At 50.0% G+C, this 19,813-nt stretch overlaps 1 protein-coding gene and 1 long non-coding RNA gene across 9 annotated transcripts; one reads left to right on the forward strand and one right to left on the reverse strand.

The window, feature by feature from the left end:
- The first annotated feature begins 319 nt into the window (after positions 1-319).
- On the forward strand, positions 320-19,422 carry dysf (dysferlin, limb girdle muscular dystrophy 2B (autosomal recessive)). Of its 8 annotated transcripts, none has more exons than XM_061294189.1 (57): positions 320-542; positions 1,941-1,996; positions 2,081-2,172; positions 2,246-2,351; positions 2,641-2,764; positions 2,836-3,092; positions 3,156-3,284; positions 3,431-3,493; positions 3,552-3,602; positions 3,671-3,701; positions 3,771-3,886; positions 4,031-4,157; positions 4,220-4,323; positions 4,403-4,471; positions 4,536-4,579; positions 4,669-4,751; positions 5,090-5,122; positions 5,202-5,317; positions 5,457-5,570; positions 5,643-5,820; positions 5,892-6,016; positions 6,084-6,190; positions 6,276-6,471; positions 6,540-6,686; positions 7,258-7,389; positions 7,458-7,624; positions 7,691-7,805; positions 7,893-7,998; positions 8,080-8,222; positions 8,810-8,983; positions 9,055-9,139; positions 9,206-9,283; positions 9,748-9,929; positions 10,000-10,140; positions 10,204-10,233; positions 10,308-10,343; positions 10,567-10,608; positions 10,693-10,792; positions 10,922-11,085; positions 11,561-11,747; positions 11,820-11,893; positions 14,156-14,254; positions 14,328-14,456; positions 14,535-14,690; positions 14,772-14,863; positions 14,921-15,091; positions 15,156-15,298; positions 15,381-15,520; positions 15,587-15,675; positions 15,822-15,917; positions 15,977-16,118; positions 16,187-16,286; positions 17,395-17,567; positions 17,679-17,788; positions 17,857-18,004; positions 18,480-18,564; positions 18,674-19,422. In XM_061294189.1, exons 1-56 carry the CDS (start codon positions 455-457, stop codon positions 18,534-18,536), a joined length of 6,357 nt encoding a protein of 2,118 aa, XP_061150173.1. In that variant the 5' UTR covers positions 320-454; the 3' UTR covers positions 18,537-18,564; positions 18,674-19,422. The 8 variants fall into 8 exon arrangements, with proteins under 8 accessions (XP_061150173.1, XP_061150254.1, XP_061150289.1 ...); XM_061294270.1 differs by having other exon boundaries at positions 8,813-8,983; XM_061294288.1 differs by lacking the exon at positions 320-542 and adding an exon at positions 975-1,284.
- LOC133144962 (uncharacterized) lies at positions 8,218-9,321 on the reverse strand. The gene is made up of 2 exons (XR_009710805.1): positions 9,037-9,321; positions 8,218-8,935 (listed from the first exon to the last, which is right to left on the reverse strand). It is a non-coding gene; the product is annotated as an uncharacterized LOC133144962 (long non-coding RNA).
- Positions 19,423-19,813: the final 391 nt, after the last annotated feature.

Genomic DNA, 19,813 nt, shown 5'->3' on the forward strand with positions numbered 1-19,813 from the left:
TGACAGGTAAATTGTGTGTGCCTCTTTAATATAATTTTATCTTTGACAATTACCTACAGTTAGAAATCCATTGGGTTGAGATATGATGATCGTTGTGGCTAAACCAATATATAATAACGTAAATAATAAACCAAATATAACCACAACTTAGTACATGTACATCCCTGTATGTTATTTTCTATTTAATTTCTGGGGGGGGGGGGGAATCTATTACGGTTGGTGAAGTCTGACCTCAGTCTACGTGTGTTTGGTATTTTGATACGTGCATGCACTTATGGTCTGAAAATAAAATCCACTGTTGTGTATGTGTGTCAGAGGGTGTATGCTGAGCAAAGTGAGACAGCTTAGAGCAGCAGCAGTCGGTCACTTTCTCTCCCTTACCGTCGCTATCTGATAAGAGTCAGGACCGCATTTGGACATTCCAACACGGTTCGGTTGTGATCGTGTGTTCGTCATGCTGCGTGTTTTCATTCTGTGTGCAGAACGCCTGCAAACGCCGGATGACGACATCAGCGACGCCTACTGCACCGTCACCCATGAAGGTAAGGGCGTGGTTGAGACAGCTGGCAAATATGATGGAGGTGTGAAATATGAATGAATGAAAGATAGACATTGTTAATATTTGTGTTAGAATTGATCAAAGCACTCCTCCCCCTCCTGCCAAACAGCTGAGAGGCTATTATTGGAAAGCTGGCTTCAGTGTCCCCCCCCCCCCCGAGGGGCTGGGTGGGGGGCATGCTGCCGATTCAAGCTCCCCGACAATGTTTTCCCATTTTTGTAAACAAGGAGAGAAAGTTGTGTGAAGGAATATACAAAGACAGATAAAATCAATAAATAAAAAGTGATGGCGACACTGCAGTTAGCAGGAGACAGGCGAGGAAAAGAGAGCAGGAAATGTTGGGATTTCCTCTGGATGTGAGGGGTGTGTGTGTGTTTGTGTGCGTGTGTGTATATGTGTTTAAGTTGATTGTTACCCACTTTTCCTCAGAGTGGGATCAGTCTTGCGGACAAGCTGCCACAGTGAGGACTTATCTTTAGGTTCTTTATTATTTTTCTTTTACGTACTTTTTTTTACGTGAACATCTCCAAGGTTTAATCACATTTTAATTCTTTTTTTTTTGTTGCTATTTGTCATTTTTCGTCACCGATTGGCGATCTTGATGTAAAGATCTGTAGCATCGTACTCGCCGACTCATTTAAGGGTTTCGACCATGTTGCGCTGTGTTGTTCAGCGGGCCAACAACCTGAGGCACTCGGACCCCTTGGCCAGTGTCACCTTTCGAGGTAAGAAGAGGATGGAGACTTGAGGGGAAGCGGCGTCTCCGTTAAAGCTTTCTCATCTTTAAAATGCTGAGTCATGCTTGACATATATGACTTGTGGTACTGTCGCGGATGAAGCTCCAAATTTTAAAACTGCTGTCATATTTCCACAAAGTAGTGTCCTAGTTTTTATGAGGTGAACGCTTCTATTAACTTCCTGCCTTTGTGTTAGCGCCATTTCCTGCTGTATGGCATGCCGATGATGAGCGCCTTCGTCCTCGTACCGCACCGACTTGGTGTGATGTGATTGAAACGTTTTCACAGGAAAACGGAATAGAAAAGGTTCACGGCGCCACGCTCCGGTCTCCGTCTATTCTCGGCCCGTGAACCCGTGCCAAGCTGAAACCGCCAGGAAGTTGACGCTGTGCCACTTCCCGTCCCGGAGACGTCAAGTCAGAACGTTGGCTCTCGGGAGATGGATTCTAAGCGCACCCTCTTGACCCTTCCGAGGAAGGGCGGAGGTGTTTTGTTAAGATATCTGACGAGAGCGGAGGTGCGCTTGTTTGTGTGCGTGTTCTCGCCAAAAACAGGAAAGCAAACAAGCACGAGAAAAGAATGAGCCTTTTCCGTGTACAAAGGTGCATATATTATAGATGAACATGTCTTCTCACTTCCTTCAGGGTCTAAGAAGAAGACCAAGGTCATCAAGAACAACCCCAATCCCGTTTGGAACGAGGTGGGCACTTCAGAACTTTGCACACCCGAAACCCAACAAGCCATCGTGTTAATTTACAGTTACGATGTGAACTTTCACTTGCAGGGCTTTGAATGGGATCTTAAGGGAGTTCCTTTGGACCCGGGAGCTGAGCTTCACTGTGTCGTTAAGGACCATGAGAAGATGGGGAGGAACAGGTGACTGCAGCTAATGCTAGCTTGGACAACACCCGGATGTTTGCAGATGTTTCCACAGATGGCTTGTCTGCAGGTTTCTGGGTGAAAGTCGGCTCGCCCTCAGAGACGTGCTCAGTTCTCCCAACTTTGCCGCCTCCTTCACTGTCTCTTTGCTGGACACCAAGAGGAACAACACAGGGGTGAGAGAGTTTGGCCCAATGCTTTTCTCAACATTATTTTGGATCTCACCGTGTTCCCCAGCTAGATTTTGGTTCAGCTAGCACATGAATCCTATTTAGGTGGAACTTTAGTGAAGTGAGCCAGCGACATCTTCTATGTCGCAAATCATACACGGCTGATTGGATGAGCGAGTCGGGCTGGATGAGAAGCGAGTGATGTCACATATTTTCATCCTCTGCTTGCGGGTTTCGGTAAAATGTTCGCAATAAACATGAGTCTACGTGATTATTTTTTGTTCTTTTTTTTTAGGCTACACTCACCTTGCAGATTTCCTACATCCCTCCCCCAGGATCAGCTCCCATCTTCCAGTCCCTGTCGCTGCCTGAGCCCCTGCCTCACACCAACCCCAATGTGGAAATGGACACTGTCACAAGTAATGTCTCACTCCCACCCACAGGGGGCGCCGGTTGTTCAACAGTTTTGTATTGATGTGTGTCCATGCAGTGATCTCCCTGGACACACTGGGCGAGGAGGACACAGAGAGCATGATCATGCTGGAGGTCCCGGAGGAGCAGGGTGCGGACGACGGGCGCTCTATGGTCGTGGTCGGCCCCCAGGGGCCTCAGGGACAGGATTCGCCCGCCGCCCAGACCCCCAAACGCTCACCGCCGTCTTACAACACTCACGGAGGGCTAAAGAAGAGGCGTAGGGGTGCCAGTAGTCGTCCCAAAGCACTGGCTAACAAGCCTCAGGACATTCAGGTACACAAAGAGGACGTGAGCGCCCTCTAGTGGCTCGTGCTTACACTTACGTTACCCGCGCAGGTTCGCATGCGAGTCATCCAGGCTCGACAGCTGCCGGGCGTCAACATCAACCCTGTCGTCAAAGTTTCGGTAGCAGGGCAGAGCAGGAGGACGCGCATCCGCAAAGGCAACAACCCCACTTTTGACGAGGTAAGGTGCAACAAAATGGAGCAAGATGAAGTGGTCGAATTAACCGTTCATATTTTCATTGAATGATAAAATATTATTTTCGTATTACAGTAAAAAACAATTTTACCACGCGTTAAATACATGCCAAGCGCATTTCCTGCGTGCAGACTTTTTTCTTGAACTTCTTCGAAACGCCGTCCGACTTGTTTGACGAACCCATCTTCATCACGGTGAGTGGACCTCGTCCTCGTTTCTCCCACGCTTCCCAACTGACGTGCGGCCCCGCAGGTGTGCGACTCGCGCTCACTCAGAACCGACGCCGTCATCGGAGAATTCAAGGTAAGCGTTCAGGGTGGGGTCAAAAATGAGGCCTTGTCAAAGCTGAATTTCCGTGCTTGCGTCCACAGCTGGACGTGGGCGCAATCTACAGCGAGCATCGTGAGTAGCGACGAGCTCCTCTCGAGTCAGCCAACGTGAAATAAGCAACCCATACTCTACTCTTGCAAGGACACTGCTACTTAAGGAAGTGGTTGCTCCTTTGTGACTCCGACGACCTGTCTGCTGGGGTTCGAGGTTACCTCAAAGTCAGCCTGTGGGTGTTGGCCGCCGGAGACGAGCCGCCGGTGAGAGGCCAACGCATTGATGACCTCGCTCTGATCTGGCACGTGTCACTTTAAGACAGTGCTGACCTCATTATTTTCATTTCGGGTCCTTTTTTTTTTTCAAAATCTCAACATATCAGATTGATTCTTTGCCTGGACTTTCAGGCAGATAAGCGCGAGTGCGTGGAGGACAAGGAGGACATCGAGGGGAACCTTCTGAGACCCGCCGGCTTGTCCCTCAGAGGCGCAGCGTTCACTTTAAGGGTCTTCAGGGCCGAGGACCTTCCTCAGAGTGAGTCGTGCGCACCATATATGGGCTGCGGACAGTGTCAGCTGACATCCTCTCGTGCGCAGTGGACGACGCCTTCATGGATGGAGTGAAGCAGATTTTTGGATTCGACAGCAACAGGAAGAACTTGGTGGATCCTCTGGTGGAGATCCATTTTGCCGGCAAAACAGTACGCGCCTCTGACAATTATTTCACGTTGCAGATGTGCCGCGGTACATATTTGAAACTTAACAATTGCTTCTATTTAGGTCTGCACAAAGGTTCTGGAGAAGAATGCCAATCCGCAGTGGCACCAGAGTCTCACGATGCCAATTCGGGTGAGACCTCTTGTGTGTGATTGAAGTCTTAGGAGATGTTCAACAAATTTTTCCTTCCACTCAGTTTCCGTCCATGTGTGAGAAGATGAGGATTCGACTTCTTGACTGGTTGACATTTTGATTCGCACCATTTACATTTGCATCTGTAAATCACGTCAAGATATTTTCTTTTCCCTCCGTTTTTGTTCTCCTGACAGGGACCGAGCCAGTCATAACGATGTCATCGGCACCGCCCACCTCTGCATGTCCAAGATTTCCGCACCTGGAGGCGAGATTGAGGGTGAGTTGTGCTTGAAACATTTGTGTCGTTTTTGGCTCAATAAATATTCGGAAACATCGGCTTGGCTTGTCAAGTAGACTTTGTGGTTACCCAAAGTGCATAGCGAACAGATGTACGTCAGCTGACATCTTGGAAAAATCGATCAAAATTGACATCTGTGTAACAGTGGCAAGTTGTTCTTTTTGTATTTGCATTTTGGATAAGCACTTAATCATCTCTCCATCACTGCTCAATTCTTTTCCTTTACACATTCAACTAATCCTTTGGGACTTTGAAAAACTTATTTTTCTCTTATTTTCGATCTTTATCTGCCTTTCTGACTTCTGTCCACGCTTCAGACGACTTGACCCCGCGGGGCTTCCCCTCTGGCAGTATGTCCGCTGTCCTCTTGTCAATTTCCCGTGCGCTAAAGCTCGTCACTGTTTTAAGTTTCCGTCTGTCTGTTCACAGTGGACGACACGCTGGGATTCCTTCCCACATTCGGTCCCTGTTTTGTCAACTTTTACGGCAGTCCCAGAGAGTTCAGCACCTTCAATGACCCCCATGAAGCCCTGAACCTTGGAAAAGTAAATTATTATTGTTTCCCACAGTTTAAAGCGAGGGTTACCCATCTGCAAAATTTACGATATAGAGATGATGCATTCCTTACCTGATCTTTAAGGGTCGTAATATGACAGGCTAACACGGCTTCCTTTTGTCTCTCAGGGGGAGGGCGTGGCCTATCGAGGTCGAATCTTGGTGGAGCTGACCACAAAGCTGGTGGACAAACCGGAGGCCAAAAATGAAGACATCCCGTCCGATGATCTGCTCGTGGTTGAGGTGAGACAGACGCAAAGAAAAAGTCACGCAACGTGAAAATCTCAAATTGTTACTTTCCTTTTCACTCTATAGAAGTTCCTCAGGAAGAGGAAGTTCTCCCTCTTTGTGGCGTTCTACTCTGCCACGCATCTCCAGGACGTTGACGACGCAATCCAGTTTGAGGTCAGCATCGGCAACTACGGCAACAAGTTTGACTACAGCTGCCTGCCGCTGGCCTCCACCACGCAGTTCAGCAGAGCCGTGTTTGACGGTGGGTCACGTGCAACCCACGTGACTGTTCGCGTTCTTCAAACGGATGCCTTGTCCTCCTGCGTCTTGCAGGTTGTCACTACTATTACCTCCCGTGGGGGAACGTGAAGCCGGTGGTTGTTCTGTCGTCGGCGTGGGAAGATATCGCTCCGAGGATCGAGGCTCTCAATATGCTTTTGGCCGCGCTGGACCGATTGGTGAGGTTCGGCTGCGGAATATCGTCATGTTGGCTCAGATGTCCAATGTGTGTGTGTGTGTTTCCAGGAGGCCAACTTGCAGCGGGTGCAGCTGGAAATAAAGGCGGGAAGCGATATGGACGAGCTGGAGCTCCGAGTGGTGGAGATGTTGGATCAGGTCATCATCGACTGCAGGTAAAATCAAGTTGCCGTGTTTGTCCCACTCTCGTTGATTTGATGGGTGACAAAGGATTTTTGATGTCGTGCTGGGACTCTCCAGTCAGGAGCTGCCTTCTATTGAACGGTGGCCGTGCGCGACCCCGCTGGACCGCTCGCTCCGACACATCCGCTCTCTGCACCTGCAGCAGATCATGGCGGCGGCGCTGGCACTCAAACACGGACCTGCCACGGAACTTTCCATCGTCATGGAGCAGGCAGAGGACTGGGCCAGCCGGCTCAGGGAATTGGCCGAAGAGGTGCGTACGTGAAGAGAGCTGGGAAAGACAAACATTTGCGGTGAAAAGCTCATTTTGTCTCTCTTCAGCCCCAGAACAGCCTTCCCGACATCGTGATCTGGATGCTGCAGGGTGAACGGAGGGTGGCGTACCATCGCATTCCAGCACACACCGTTCTCTACTCTGAGCGTCACGGTGGCAAACACTGCGGACAGCTGCAGACCATCTTCCTCAAAGTGAGAAACAAAGTAACTCTTTCCTAAACCAGTTTTCCAATCTTTATTGTGTCGAGGCACATATACTACAAGCCAAAACCTTAAAAAAAATGTTACAAATAGATTACTCCCCTCCCATCTGAGGAAAAACAGAAACAAAATCAAGGTTACCGTATTTTCCGCCCTATAAGGCGCACCTAAAAACCTAAAATTTTCTCAAAAACCAACAGTGCGCCTTATAGTCCGGTGCGCCTTATATATGGACCAAATTCCTAAATTCAAACTGGCCCGAAGTATTGTGTCATGAAATCAATCATAAGTGGCCCGCTGAAGACTATGAATCATTATTTTATGATTATAAAGTAATTTGTTTCGTCTGAAGTTGAAATAAAAAAGATAAAATGGAGAATGATTTGATTTGGATTAAAAATCTGACATGATGCATTAATGGTGCGCCTTATAGTCCGGTGCGCCTTATATAAGGATAAAGTTTTAAAATGGGCCATTCATTGAAGGTGCGCCTTATAGTCCGGTGCGCCTTATAGGCCGGAAAATACGGTACTCACCTAACATATCTGGCCTTTTGGGGTAGTATCCACAAGGTGGCGATGGAGAGGCCAAACTTCCCGGTCAGCTCAGGATCAAAGTTTGGTTCGGACTGGCCGCCGACGACAAACACTTCAACGTGTACACTGAAGGAAAGCTGTCCGTCTTTGCAGAAACGGTAAATTCACCGCCGTCCTCATCGCGTTAGCGCTAACAGCTAACTTTACAACTTTATTCTACCCGCAGTATGAAAATCAGACTCGGCTCGCCCTAGTGGGCAGCTGGGGGACGACGGGTCTTACTTGCCCCAAGTTCAGTGACGTGACAGGAAGGGTAAAACTGCCCAAGGAGAGTTTCAAACCCTCGCCCGGCTGGACCTGGGCGGGGGACTGGTACATAAGCCCCGAGAGGACGTAAGTCATTATGGCTCCGAGTAGAACACACCAAAAATACTGAATCTGGCTTCAATCCGATGACAGACTGCTGATTGATGCGGATGCCGGTCACATGACCTACACGGAGGAAGTCTTTGAAAACCAAATGAGGTTACCTGGTGGCCAGTGGATTGGGATGAATGAAGGCTACACCGACGTGGTACGTGCTACAGAGACCACTTGCACTCAAAAAAAAAACACTTTTTGGAAATTTATCCTGTGGCTGGGGGGGGTCCTTTATTCTCAGAATGGCGAGAAGGCCATGCCTAAAGACGATGTGGAGTGTCCTCCGGGTTGGGTGTGGGAGGAGCCAGAGTGGAGTGAGGACCTCAACAGAGGCGTGGACGATCACGGTGCGTCGGCATCTGCTAAAAATGTGCAGTGAAGGTGCGTGTTTGACGCGCCTCTTCTTTGGCCTCATGTTCTTTGTACAGGTTGGGAGTACGGCATCACCATCCCACCAGATCGCCGGCCCAAGTCGTGGGTCCCCGCCGAGAAGATGTACCACACCAACCGGCGAAGGCGGTGGATGCGCATGAGAAGGCGGGACCAGCAGAAGATGGATGCGCTCAGAAAGGTGAATAATTGCAACTTTTAAAACATGACTTAAATCCACAGTAATCTGTTCTCACACTGGTAGCCCGCTAATCACCACCAACATTGACGAACAAGAAAGAAGTCGATTGCTGTAACAGGAATGATCCACCAGGTGTCGCTGTTGCCGCACAAATCTACTCTTAGCTTTTCTCTTGCTACTGAAGTCCTCGCGCTGTACTTAAAAGTACAGATGTTAAAAAAAAAAAACTTTAGACGGAAACTTTTCTACCAAAGTAAAAATGAGAAATGTACTGTCAAATATAATCAATGCCTGTTTTCTTTAGTGTCTTTTATAATATGTCATCTGCTGACAGTTGACAAAGTGTGAACCAGTATTGACAAATTATTTTCAATTTTTAAATAACATTTTTAAAAATTCAAATTATTTATAAATTATGATTATTAAAATAGAAGGTAAAGCTGTTTTTAAGTGTCTTTAGTGAAAAAGAAATACTAGAGTAAAGTGAACTACAGTAACTTGTAGTAGTGCTTGTTTACTTTCCACCATTGCCTTTCACGCATCAGTTTGAAGTCTTTGTGAGTTTGTCCGCCTCTGTAACCTCTTAGCAGCGTCCGGACGAGGCGATGTGGGAAGGCTGGGAGTACACCTCGCTATTCGGCTGGAGGTTCCACCTAAAGCCGAGGAAGACGGACAGCTTCCGCAGGCGCAGGTGGAGATGCCGCATGGAGCCCCTGGAAAAGACGGGCCCGGCGGCCATCTTTGCTCTGGAGTGTTCCCTGGTGAGAAGCGCCCTCGGAGAGCACATTGCCATACTCGCCTTTGAACCCCGTACCTCGTTTCGCCCCCGCAGAGCAGCATCGAAGACAAACACGACGACAAGTCCGTCACCACCACCTTTGGAGTCAACAGACCCACCATTTCCTGCTTCTTTGACCGTGAGTCACCGCTCCTAACCGTGTCTTCCCCCTCCTCAGTCTGCTCATGTTGTTGTCTATTTTTAGGGGGCACCCGCTACCACTTGCGCTGCTACTTGTATCAAGCCAGGGACCTGATGGCTATGGACAAGGACAGCTTTTCTGGTATACTCCTGGACACTCTCAGCCTAAAGTGCCGCGACTGAAGCCCCATCTACTGCAACACACACACACTTGCATAACACCTCTGGGCTGTTTGTATTTCTGTTTACGTGAGCTAATGGGCTATTTGACTAGCTGGCCATGAGTGGTCTAGTTGTTAGTACTGTGAGTGTGTGTGTGAGTGCCTGTGTGTAACATTAGAAGAGTGCATAAAGAGGAAAGGAATGAAAGAAAGGAAGGACACAAGGATGCAAGGTCATTGAGGAGGTTAATTGAGCGCTGGTGGGAAAAAGGCAACATAGCTTCAGTTGATTCCAGCGCTAACGGCTCCTCTGAGACTCTTCCCCCGGCCTGGAAAAACAAACAGCCGCGCACGTCACTGTACCTCTCTGTGAGCGCTCGGGGTCACGCCGAAAGCTCACACTCCACTCGGCCCGCAAAAATGATGGCGCTGTTTTGAATTTCAGACCCCTACGCCATCGTGTCTTTCCTCCATCAGTCCCAGAAGACGGTAACTGTGCGAAACACCCTCAATCCCACCTGGGATCAGACGCTCATCTTCTACGACGTGGAGATTTTCGGGGACCCCGAAGCCACCGTGGCCAGCCCCCCGCACGTGGTGGTGGAACTTTACGACCAGGACACATACGTGAGTCGAAACGCGGTATGCCGAGTACTCTAAATGAATTGCAAAATTGGTCGTCAACAACACGCCGCAGGGAGCGGACGAGTTCATGGGTCGCTGCGTGTGCTCGCCCTCGCTGAGCCGCTCGCCCAGCCTGGCCTGGTTCCCCATCCGCCTCGCCGACAGAGACGCCGGTGAACTGCTGGCAGCTTTTGAGCTCATACGCCGGGAGAAGGTCGGTGGTCGTTTTTGGATCTTTTAAGTGTCTGAGGTGTTGATTCATGGTGTCACTCCGCAGCCAGCAGTTCATCACGTTCCGGGACTCGAGGTGACTTCATCGCCTTCCTCTTCAGTCTTTAGGTTGATTTGCTCTTCATTAAAATGTTGCTCGTTCCCACTCAGGCCGACATCGGGGCTTCCAGCCATGTTCTGGATGAGGTAAGTTCAACTTGGGCGTACGGCCCGCTGCATTCATTCATTCATTCGTTCGTGTTAGCTTCATTAAAGCCTTATCGTTTAAATGTGAGTGTGAATGTTACGGCGTATGACCCAAAAAATGTCACAAACATTTTATACACTCAAATAATGACATGTCAACTTCCTCACAAATGTGAAATGTTGGGTTGAAGAAAAAAAAGAAATTTCTTTGTGTCGCCCTCAGTTGATGTTCCCGGGATTCCTCTGTGACAGCGCGCAGGCATGGGTATGCAAATTGAACACTCATTTTTCTCGACTGAACTCAAAGTTGATCAAATAATAGTTTACAAATGTCGCCTCCTCTTGGCAGCCGGAAGAATCGGACCTTCCATGCCTACCCCCTCAGAGGGAGCCCAATGTCTTCGTGGTGCCTCAGGGGATCAAACCTGTTCTGCAGAGAACCGCCATCGAGGAACGGCTAAGTGTTTTTTATGACTACCCCTTTAAATTTAGACGCTAAAAGGACAATTGCGGGGTTTTTTTCTGCCAAAAGGGGCAGTTAAGATTGTACATCCACAATAAGATAATCCGTTGTGTGTAGGTGTTGGCATGGGGTGTCCGCAACCTGAAGAGCTTCCAGTTGGCCAGCGTTACCTCTCCCAGTCTGCAGGTGGAGTGCGGCGGCACCACCGTCCAAAGCTGCGTCATCCGCAGCGTGAAGAAGAAGGCCAACTTTGACGTCAACACCCTCTTTCTCGACGTGGTAAGCGGCAAACGGCGGGGACTGACCTTTCCGTTCTGCCTTTACATCTCACCTTTGGAAAAGCCGCAGCAAAATGTGGAAAAGGTTGCGCACTTTTTTCCAGCTGCGGCGCGATCGCTGTTGTCTTATTGTGGCAGCGAGCGAGCGAGCGCTGGCGGATGGAAACATTCTCATCACTTTCCCCCAAACAGCCGTCAGGGTGCTGCAGTGTGACATTCACAGCCCCCACGATGGAAACGTTCACATATTTTCCCTTTCAATCGCGCCAGCTATTGTATGTCTGCATTCAGGTAAACGAGCAGTGGTAATAATCTCGATCCGCTCCCGATTTACTCAACGTGTCATCGGGGCCCCTTTGAGTTCAGTGTTTTTTTTTTAGTAGCCTAAATTCATTTTTCCACTCAAGTGAAATTGGATAATGTCTCATTCCACAGTGGGTTGGCGGGGACTGACTTTGGGTTCTTCCTTGTCGCAGAGGCTCCCCCTGGAGGAGCTCTACATGCCCCCCATCGTCATCAAGGTCATCGACAACCGTCAGTTTGGCAGGAAGCCCGTGGTGGGACAGTGCACCATCCGCTCCTTGGAGGAGTACCGCTGCTCTCCCGGGGAGGAGGACGAGGAGGCGGGGCAGACGGACCAGTCGGAGGCGGACGAAAGCCAAGGTGAGGAGACGGCGAGGGGGGGGGGGGTGATCCCCATCGCGTCGTCGACGTCTCTGCCGTGTTCGCTTGTAGGTCTGATCCCCCGCGTGGTCAGCGGCGACGTCTTCATCACCGTGGATGACGAGGAGCCGCTCATCCCGCATCAGGTTGCGTCATCTTGAATTCACCACAAGTTCCTTCTTGTCCTCGTCTAACGAAACATTTTGTCGCCCAACACTTCTTGTATGTGGGCCTTTACTAATATGATGTTAAAGAAATACTAATTTGTCTGTTCATTATCACTTCCACAAACATGCTGGACGTCCAGGTCAGCAAATGGAGCACACCTTCTTGTTTTGGGAGAAAATGCGCTCAATTTGCTTACCCAATCATCCAGCAATGACGTTAATCATTTGTGTCTTATGCCCACCTCAGTTCCACAAATAATATCACAAAAATATTTTGCCGGTGCAATTTCTTTTCACAGTATGCACTGACTGTTTAATGCCACTAACTTTTGTGTGTGTGTGTGTGTAGTTTGCAGACGGAGCCAGTTCCGCTATTATTAACCTCTCCGCTTCTAGCTGCAGCCTCCACGTGGGTAACAAACTTGCATCTCGCCTTCTTCGAGTCCGTTCGGTTCGCTAGCATGTCCATGCGGTGTCAGTCGGCTCTACGGAACAGAAAGCACACGTTCTACTTGTGACTTTTATTGTGCGAAGCGCTACTGTTTCACGAGCGGCAGACAAAAGACGTTACCTCGCTGCTAACTAGAGTTCAGGCCGCTGGAACATTTTTATTGATGGCGTTTATTTCCAGCGCGACACTGATGGATCACAGTGCCTGCGCCGAGATGAAGACGGAGGATGGTAGGGGGATGAAACACGACACTTCTTACATTGTGCTCTTGCGGTCGGCGGCTCGGCAAAAGAAGCGGCGCTCGCGAGACGAGGCCTTCGCGAAGCGCCGCGCGGTTCCGCGCGAAATCGGATCCCCCCCCATTTGAGCGGGAGACCGTGCTCCTCGTAACATTCTTCCATTTTATTTATCCAAGCCAGGTCAATTAGAAGACTTAGCGTGACCCGGACCAGACTACACACGCTGACGCTCACGTTGCATGCGCGAGTACACTTCCTGGCCTGTCGTGCCCCTCCCCCCACCCCGTCCCCTTGCTCACCAGTAATTGGGGGTGATTTCTTTCTCTCTAAACACAGATATTTGTTTTATTAAGGGTCCGATATTGAAGCCAGTCAAATTAAAGGCTTGGCTTTCTGTCTGGCTGCAGCCAAAGTCAACAGTGCCGCTACACTGTAGATCCTTTGCACCGCAGACAGTGAGCAAAGAGCGGCTTAAGGAGGGACAAAGTCAATAAAGCAGAAGCACGACGTTAGAAAAGGGAGCCGAAAAAGGGAGGGATAATAAGTCATGGCAGCCAAAAAAAAAAAAAAAAGCAAAAGGCGCTCTCATGGCCCGCCGCTGCCGCTTCTTCTTTCATGGGCTCGATCATGAGTCGTGATGATGACCAGATTACCCGTCGTGTCCTATTTTCTTTCGGCCTCGGAAGCTTTTCAGACGATCGTCTGTCGCCGACGTCATCGCTGACCCCTTTCGATATCTTCAATATATATTTTCAGTAATGGCGCCGCGAGTCGATATTGGCGCAAAGTTAGACGGCAGGTTCTGCCCTTCTCCCCGCCGTGCCGGAAAGTCGTGGTCTTTATGCGGGCTTGTGGGAAACAGACGAGAGGGGATCCTACGCTGAGCCCACCCCGCTATGAGAACGCTCTTGTTCAACATCGCAGCGCCCACACAAAAGGAAAAAGTGGCGCATGAGCCTTTTAGCGCTCCTCGGAGGGTTGAAGGTTGGCGGGCGGGCAACGGCGGGTTCCAAATCAAACGTGTGTGTGTGTGTGTGCGTGCCGCTTTGTAGTCACCGCTTTCGCAGTTGCACTGTGAGAAAAATGGCCAAAGCGAAAGTGAGATGACTTTTAGTCAACTTGACGACGCTCTCGCTCTCATACTGGGAAAATGAGTCTCCATAAAAAAAAAAAAAAAAAAGTGACATAAAAAGCGGACGGCCTCGCATCCAAACCGCAGAAAGCCGTCAGTCAACATTTGTCGAGAATGGAAGACGGCGAGCGCGGACTCACATGACTCATGGCAGCCGCGCTCGCACTTTACAAGCTTTACTTTCACGCCAGCGCACATTCCAGAACAAAGAGACTTCTTGTTTTCTCCAAGAGCAAACTTTTCATGTGGTTTGAGGAAAAAGTCGCAGAAATGTGTTAACAAGCGACTTAGAACGTGTTTAATCTTCTACTTTGGGACCGCTCCGACATCTCCGCTTTCCTTGATTTATTCGCCGATTCCGCCGTCAGGTGCACGATTCGGCGCCGGTGAACATTGACCTCTGATTCTGCCCCCAATAGGAAGAAGAGTTGATGGACTGGTGGAGCAAGTTTTATGCCTCCACAGGAGAGACAAACAAGTGCGGAACGTATCTGGAGCAAGGCTCGGACACCTTGCAGGTCAGCGAGTTTCGTTTTTTTTAACTGAGTGACCATTTTTTTTCCCCCGCTTTCAAAATTTTCTCATCCTCAGGTTTACGACAGAGAGTTGGAGAAGGTCGAGGCCTTCGGGGGGCTGTCGGATTTCTGTCAAACCTTCAAGCTACGCCGAGGGAAGACGCAGGGGGAAGGTGAGGATCCTTCGGTGGTGGGCCAATTCAAGGTGAGCATCTCTCTATCGTGTCCCAGTAGTGATGCAACGACCGAGCCGTAAAATCTTTGTGTTGCCGTGCTGGGGCAGGGTATGTTTAAGATCTACGCCTTGCCGGATGACCCTTTGGCCCCACCGCCTCCACGAAAGTTCAGGAAGCTTCCTCCCAACGGCGTGGAGGATTGTTTGGTCCGAGTTTACGTCATCCAGGCTCGAGGACTTCAACCGAAAGATGCCAACGGCAAGGTTTGTCCTGCGAGATTAAGACAATTCATTTTTGATGTCTTTGAATCCTTTTGTGGGTGTGTTTTTTTTTTTTTTTTTTAGTGTGACCCCTACGTGAAGATCACACTCGGAAAGAAGACCGTCAATGATTATGAAAATTACATCCCTTGCACTTTGGAGCCTGTTTTTGGAAAGTAGGTGCAGTTACATTATGGAGGAGGCAACGTTTTCATTTGCCGTCTCTTGCCCAGGATGTTCGAGCTGAGCTGCTCGCTCCCCCAGGACAAGGACCTGCACGTGACGCTGTACGACCACGACGTGCTGACCAAAGACGAGAAGATCGGCGAGACGGTCATCGACTTGGAGAACCGCTTCCTGTCTAAATACGGAGCCGGCTGCGGTCTGCCGCAGTCGTACTGCCTGTGGGTGTTTTACGCCACCGCTCACCATGATTACGGGCACACAATCACCCGCCTTTTATGTTAGCTCGGGTGTGAACCGATGGCGGGACCAGCTCACCCCCAGACAGCTGCTGTCCGGCTTGTGCGAGCGGCGGAACCTACGGAAGCCCATCTACCACAGGGACACGGTTCTCTTCAGAGGGGTGCAGTACACCAAAGCTGATCTCGGTGAGACACTTTTAGCTTATAATCTTCGAATTGATTTTTTTTCAAGCGTGGGAAAGATTGATTTGTCAAATTTGCCTCTTAGCGGACGGACACAAGTGCCAACGCCATCCGGGGCCCATCGAGGAACGTCTCTCGCTGCATATTCTGAGGCAAATGGGTCTGGTGCCGGAACACGTCGAGACCCGGGCGCTGTACAACCCCCTGCAACCCGACATCGAGCAGGTAAGTCACTGTTATACTTTGTGTCTCCTGCTCACGTCTGATTGGCTCTTTTGTCCTTCCGGTCAGGGACGTCTGATGGTGTGGGTGGACCTGTTCCCCAAGTCTCTGGGACCTCCTGGACCTCCTTTCAATATCACACCACGCAAGGCCAAGAAGTAGGACCTCACATAAAATCCATTTTTGAGTCAAGGTTTATACTTGAAGATATTCACGGGACTCCAAACCAAACGTAGCCAAAATTAGAAAATTAGACTAACTAGGTTAAGGCTTGGAATCACTGTTCTAATCAATAGATGTGCAGGTTCTTGCTACGCTGCATCATCTGGAACACCAGCGATGTCATCCTCGACGACGTCAGTATCAGCGGGGAGAAAATGAGCGACATCTACGTGAAGGGGTAGGTGCGAGAAACTGCGCGCGTCATCTCCCGCTGACTTCTTCGTCTTTTTCCCTCAGCTGGCTCGACGGCCACGAGCACAACAAACAAAAGACGGACGTCCACTACCGCTCGCTGGACGGGGAAGCCAACTTCAACTACCGATTCGTTTTCCCTTTCCTCTACTTACCCGCCGAGCAGCTGTGCGTGGTGGACAAAAAGGTGAGGACAGGAAAGCGGTGGACGGCGGAATATTATGTCTGCCGTGACGTGCTTGTCTCCATCTGCAGGAACATTTCTGGAATCTGGACAAAAGTGAAAGTAAACTTGCTCCCAGATTCACCATTCAAGTGTGGGACAATGACAAGTTCTCCTTCGACGACTACCTTGGTATATCACGCGCGTGTGTGTGTGTGTGTGTGTGTGTGTGTCACTGTCAGTCAGGAATTGAACCTTCAACCTGCAATAATGTAGACGCGCTCCCCGAGGTGCTGGGTAAATGCTTCCTGGAAAGGACGCCGTATTGCCAGAGCCATTAAAGCACCTTAGAAAAACATTGAATTCATGCCGGGTGACATTAAGTTGCTTTCGGCTCATTTTGGGCCCCGAACGAAATGGAGCTCGCCAGTCACATGTCGATAACCTCGGAGCTATCAAAATTCCGCCTTCCTTCGAGCCAGCCGGCCTCGTCCCGGTGAATAACCGGGTCGCTCGGCTCGTCTGTTCTCCCTTCGACCGAGGCGAGAGGAGGAAGATGAGGAATCCAGATTGTGATCTGTCACCATGTCGGCGTTTCCTGTCGCTCAGGTTTATCCGGCCCGTACTCGGAGCGGCGGCGCGGCCACCTCAAAGCATTTCTTCCATTCCGGCCTGTCCTCAGCTCATCAGCGCGACCGCTGCCTTTCTTCATGCTCCCGCTCGGTGTGAGGGTCAGACATTTTCCTACCGTCGGATACTCGGGAACCCTGGAAAAACACTTCCAGTGGACGCGTCGTCTCGCTCCAGTCGTTCATCACGCCGCAATGCCTCCATATTTAACGTCAACCCTGATCAAACTGCGCTAACGTTCACCTCGGGATCCCTCAAAGGTCCGTAAATATGGAAAAAGGGGCTGACGCTGATCTCATTTTCCTTCATAATCCATAAAATCATCAGAAACAGCTTTGACCTTTCAAGGGAGACACGTTTCCAAGTCGGGATGCATTAAGCGGCGCGCCACTCGGCGGCCATCTTGAAAATTCCTGTGGCGAGTGAGCGAGCAAATGAAAAAAGGAAAACATAAAAACACCACGCTATTCCTTCACATTTATGACCACCTGACAGCATCTCACCAATCAGAACTCTTCTGTCCAAACAAGACACAGAAAAGCTGCTTTATGAATTCATTTTCAATACAGTCAACTGAACTGAACTGGCTGATCTTTTGGGTTCTGTAAAGCAGTTTGGATTTGCCCGTTGTACAAATGGTGTCATTTAAATCAACTTGTCTTCAATTCAGGTCACTTAGTGATGGACCTGAACCGCATGATACGTCCCGCCAAGTCGCCGGAGAAGTGCGACCTGCATCTGCTGGAGCAGCCGGCCGATCCGCGGGTGTCTCTCTTTGAGCAGAAAACCGTCAAGGGCTGGTGGCCCTGCGTCCGTGAGCAGGATGGACAAAAACTCCTTGCTGTGAGAGAATGACAACGCACAAAAATGCCAAATATACAGCCCTTCCAAAAGTATTGGGACGGCGGCCGTGGTTGTGCCGTGAAGTCTTTGTGACGTGCGATGGCGCTGCAGGGCAAGGTGGAGATGTCCCTGGAGATCGTGACAGAGCAAGAAGAAGAAGAGAGGCCGGCCGGGCTCGGCCGAGACGAGCCCAACGTCAACCCCCACCTGGAGGAACCTCGGTGAGAGCAAACCGAAAACAAAACTTGGTTTAAAAAACAAGGACGAATTCTGCCGGCGGTCTGCTCAGGCGTCCCGAGACCTCCTTCCTGTGGTTCTCGTCCCCCTACAAGACGATCCGGTTCATCCTGTGGAGACGATACAAATGGTTCATTATCTGCTTCCTCATCCTCTTCCTCATCTTCCTCTTCGTTTGCGTCTTCCTCTACTCCTTCCCGGTAAGTTTGAGACTTAAGTCATATACTCATTGTCCACTCACTATACTATTTTATTTATTTTTTTATAGTGGTAGTTCACTAAAATGTCTACTCAAAATCACTCCGTACAGCGGACCAATCAAAATTAATGACAACGAAAAGATGATTTTATTGCGACTCCTTCTGGTGTGCACAACTTGGCCACCGGGTGGCACTATATTAGTCATGTAGACAAACAAAGAAGAGTTCAACTCAACAATTAAGTGACTCAGGAATGTGTGCTAATATTTGTTGTCCTTTGCGGACTATGAAGAATAAATATGCCAGCGGGTATTATGTTATGAAACAGTCCGAAAAATTGATTGGAACTTTTCCGCCGCCTGTCAGCCCTTCTCACAAATGATTCAAACAGCATTACAAAATGGCAGCACACTTTTCTCACTTCCCAACGCACCCAGTTGGAAGTCAAATGTTCTGTTTTTGTTTTCCGTGTCAGAACTACGCCGCCATGCGGATGGTGGGCCCGTTTGGACCGGCCCGGGTTGCCGAGTGACCCCGGCGAGAATTCTCCCCATCAGAAGGCACGAGTCGTGACGCGCGCTCGTCTCGTCTGCGTCACGCCCGTCTCCCTCGTGGCGTCTCTCATCTTTCTTTCTGTTTCATGCGTTCCTCTCATGTGCGCTCACGCAGCGAGGCGGGCGGAGGAAGAGCAGCCAGCAGATGCTGAACGGCTGCCACCGAATGGGAGATGGATTCTGATGTTGCGAACGCCCGCTGTGACGCCTCCGACTCGTTTCGCCGCGGCGAGGAGGAAACGCTCCAAACGGGCTCGTTATTCTCTTTGAACGCCCGTCGCGAGCGCCGCTGCGTTCGTGCCGAATTTCCAGATCCTCGTTTCCTCCTCCTCTTGCCCTCTGATGCTTCTTTTTCTCATCTTCATCGCTTCCGTCGGCATCATCATCATCATCATCAGCAGCTAAGGTGGATCGAGCCACCGATGGAAAAGTTAGTCTGCGAACTCGACCCGAGTGGAAAAGTTGACTTTGTCAGCCCGCCGGCAAAGAGCGAGCGAGCGAGCCTTGTAAACAAAAGTCCCATTGAGTGCTCAAACATTGGAAAGACTTTTGGTACCGTGCCGACGTGCCAGGCCCAAACCCGGTGTCGCTTGTCAGTTCTTCCTCTGCCTTTCACTCGCTCCGTTGCACTCATTTATGCAAACTTATCTCACGTGCCTTGAGGCTTCTTGAAGCTACCGCTCACAAAAACCAAAATGGCAAATTGAGCTGTAATGTGCATTTAATTTGACATGTCAAACTAGTCGGATTAAGTTCACCTGCGTAGATGATTTTAGATGCATGCAGCCAGGTATCCTGAACTTTTTGTGCAGTTTGTCTCCATCTTTTTGTTTTAGCTGTATTATCAATAAAAGGTTGACTCGACAGCACTGGCTCCTGTTCTGACCTGGTTGTGAACTCGCCGCCAAACTTTCAGGAGTGATTTGTGTCCCGAGCTCCCGGCGCTCCAAATGAGCCTTCCCGCCTCGCCTTTCCTCTCCATGCCTGGCGTTACCGCATCCGGCCTCATCCTCGGCCGCTCGCCTCGTCCTTGTCTCGTCTTGGGTTTCGCCCTCGTCCTCGGGGCCTTGTTATGGTCATCGTGAACTGCAGGTGAACCGCCGACCGCAGTCTGTGTGTGTGTGTGTGTGTGTTGCGCGGTGTGGGTGGGCTGCGGCAGGGATCCGACTTGGCTCCCTTTTTTGTCGACCTTCACCCGCTTCCTCCTCCGCGATGTCGTCTCGCCTCCTCGTCCTCCTCGCTTTGTCTTTTCACC

Source organism: Syngnathus typhle, linkage group LG1 (assembly GCF_033458585.1).
Source record: "Syngnathus typhle isolate RoL2023-S1 ecotype Sweden linkage group LG1, RoL_Styp_1.0, whole genome shotgun sequence".
Lineage (NCBI taxonomy): Eukaryota > Metazoa > Chordata > Actinopteri > Syngnathiformes > Syngnathidae > Syngnathus > Syngnathus typhle.

Excerpts from the sequence above, each read along its gene's own strand:
- dysf (XM_061294189.1), top strand. The coding sequence starts at position 455 with ATGCTGCGTGTTTTCATTCTGTGTGCAGAACGCCTGCAAACGCCGGAT. Across the intron at positions 2,352-2,640 it reads CCAAGAGGAACAACACAGGG|GCTACACTCACCTTGCAGAT; the intron begins GTGAGAGAGTTT and ends CTTTTTTTTTAG. Across the intron at positions 10,141-10,203 it reads AGCTCATACGCCGGGAGAAG|CCAGCAGTTCATCACGTTCC; the intron begins GTCGGTGGTCGT and ends GTCACTCCGCAG.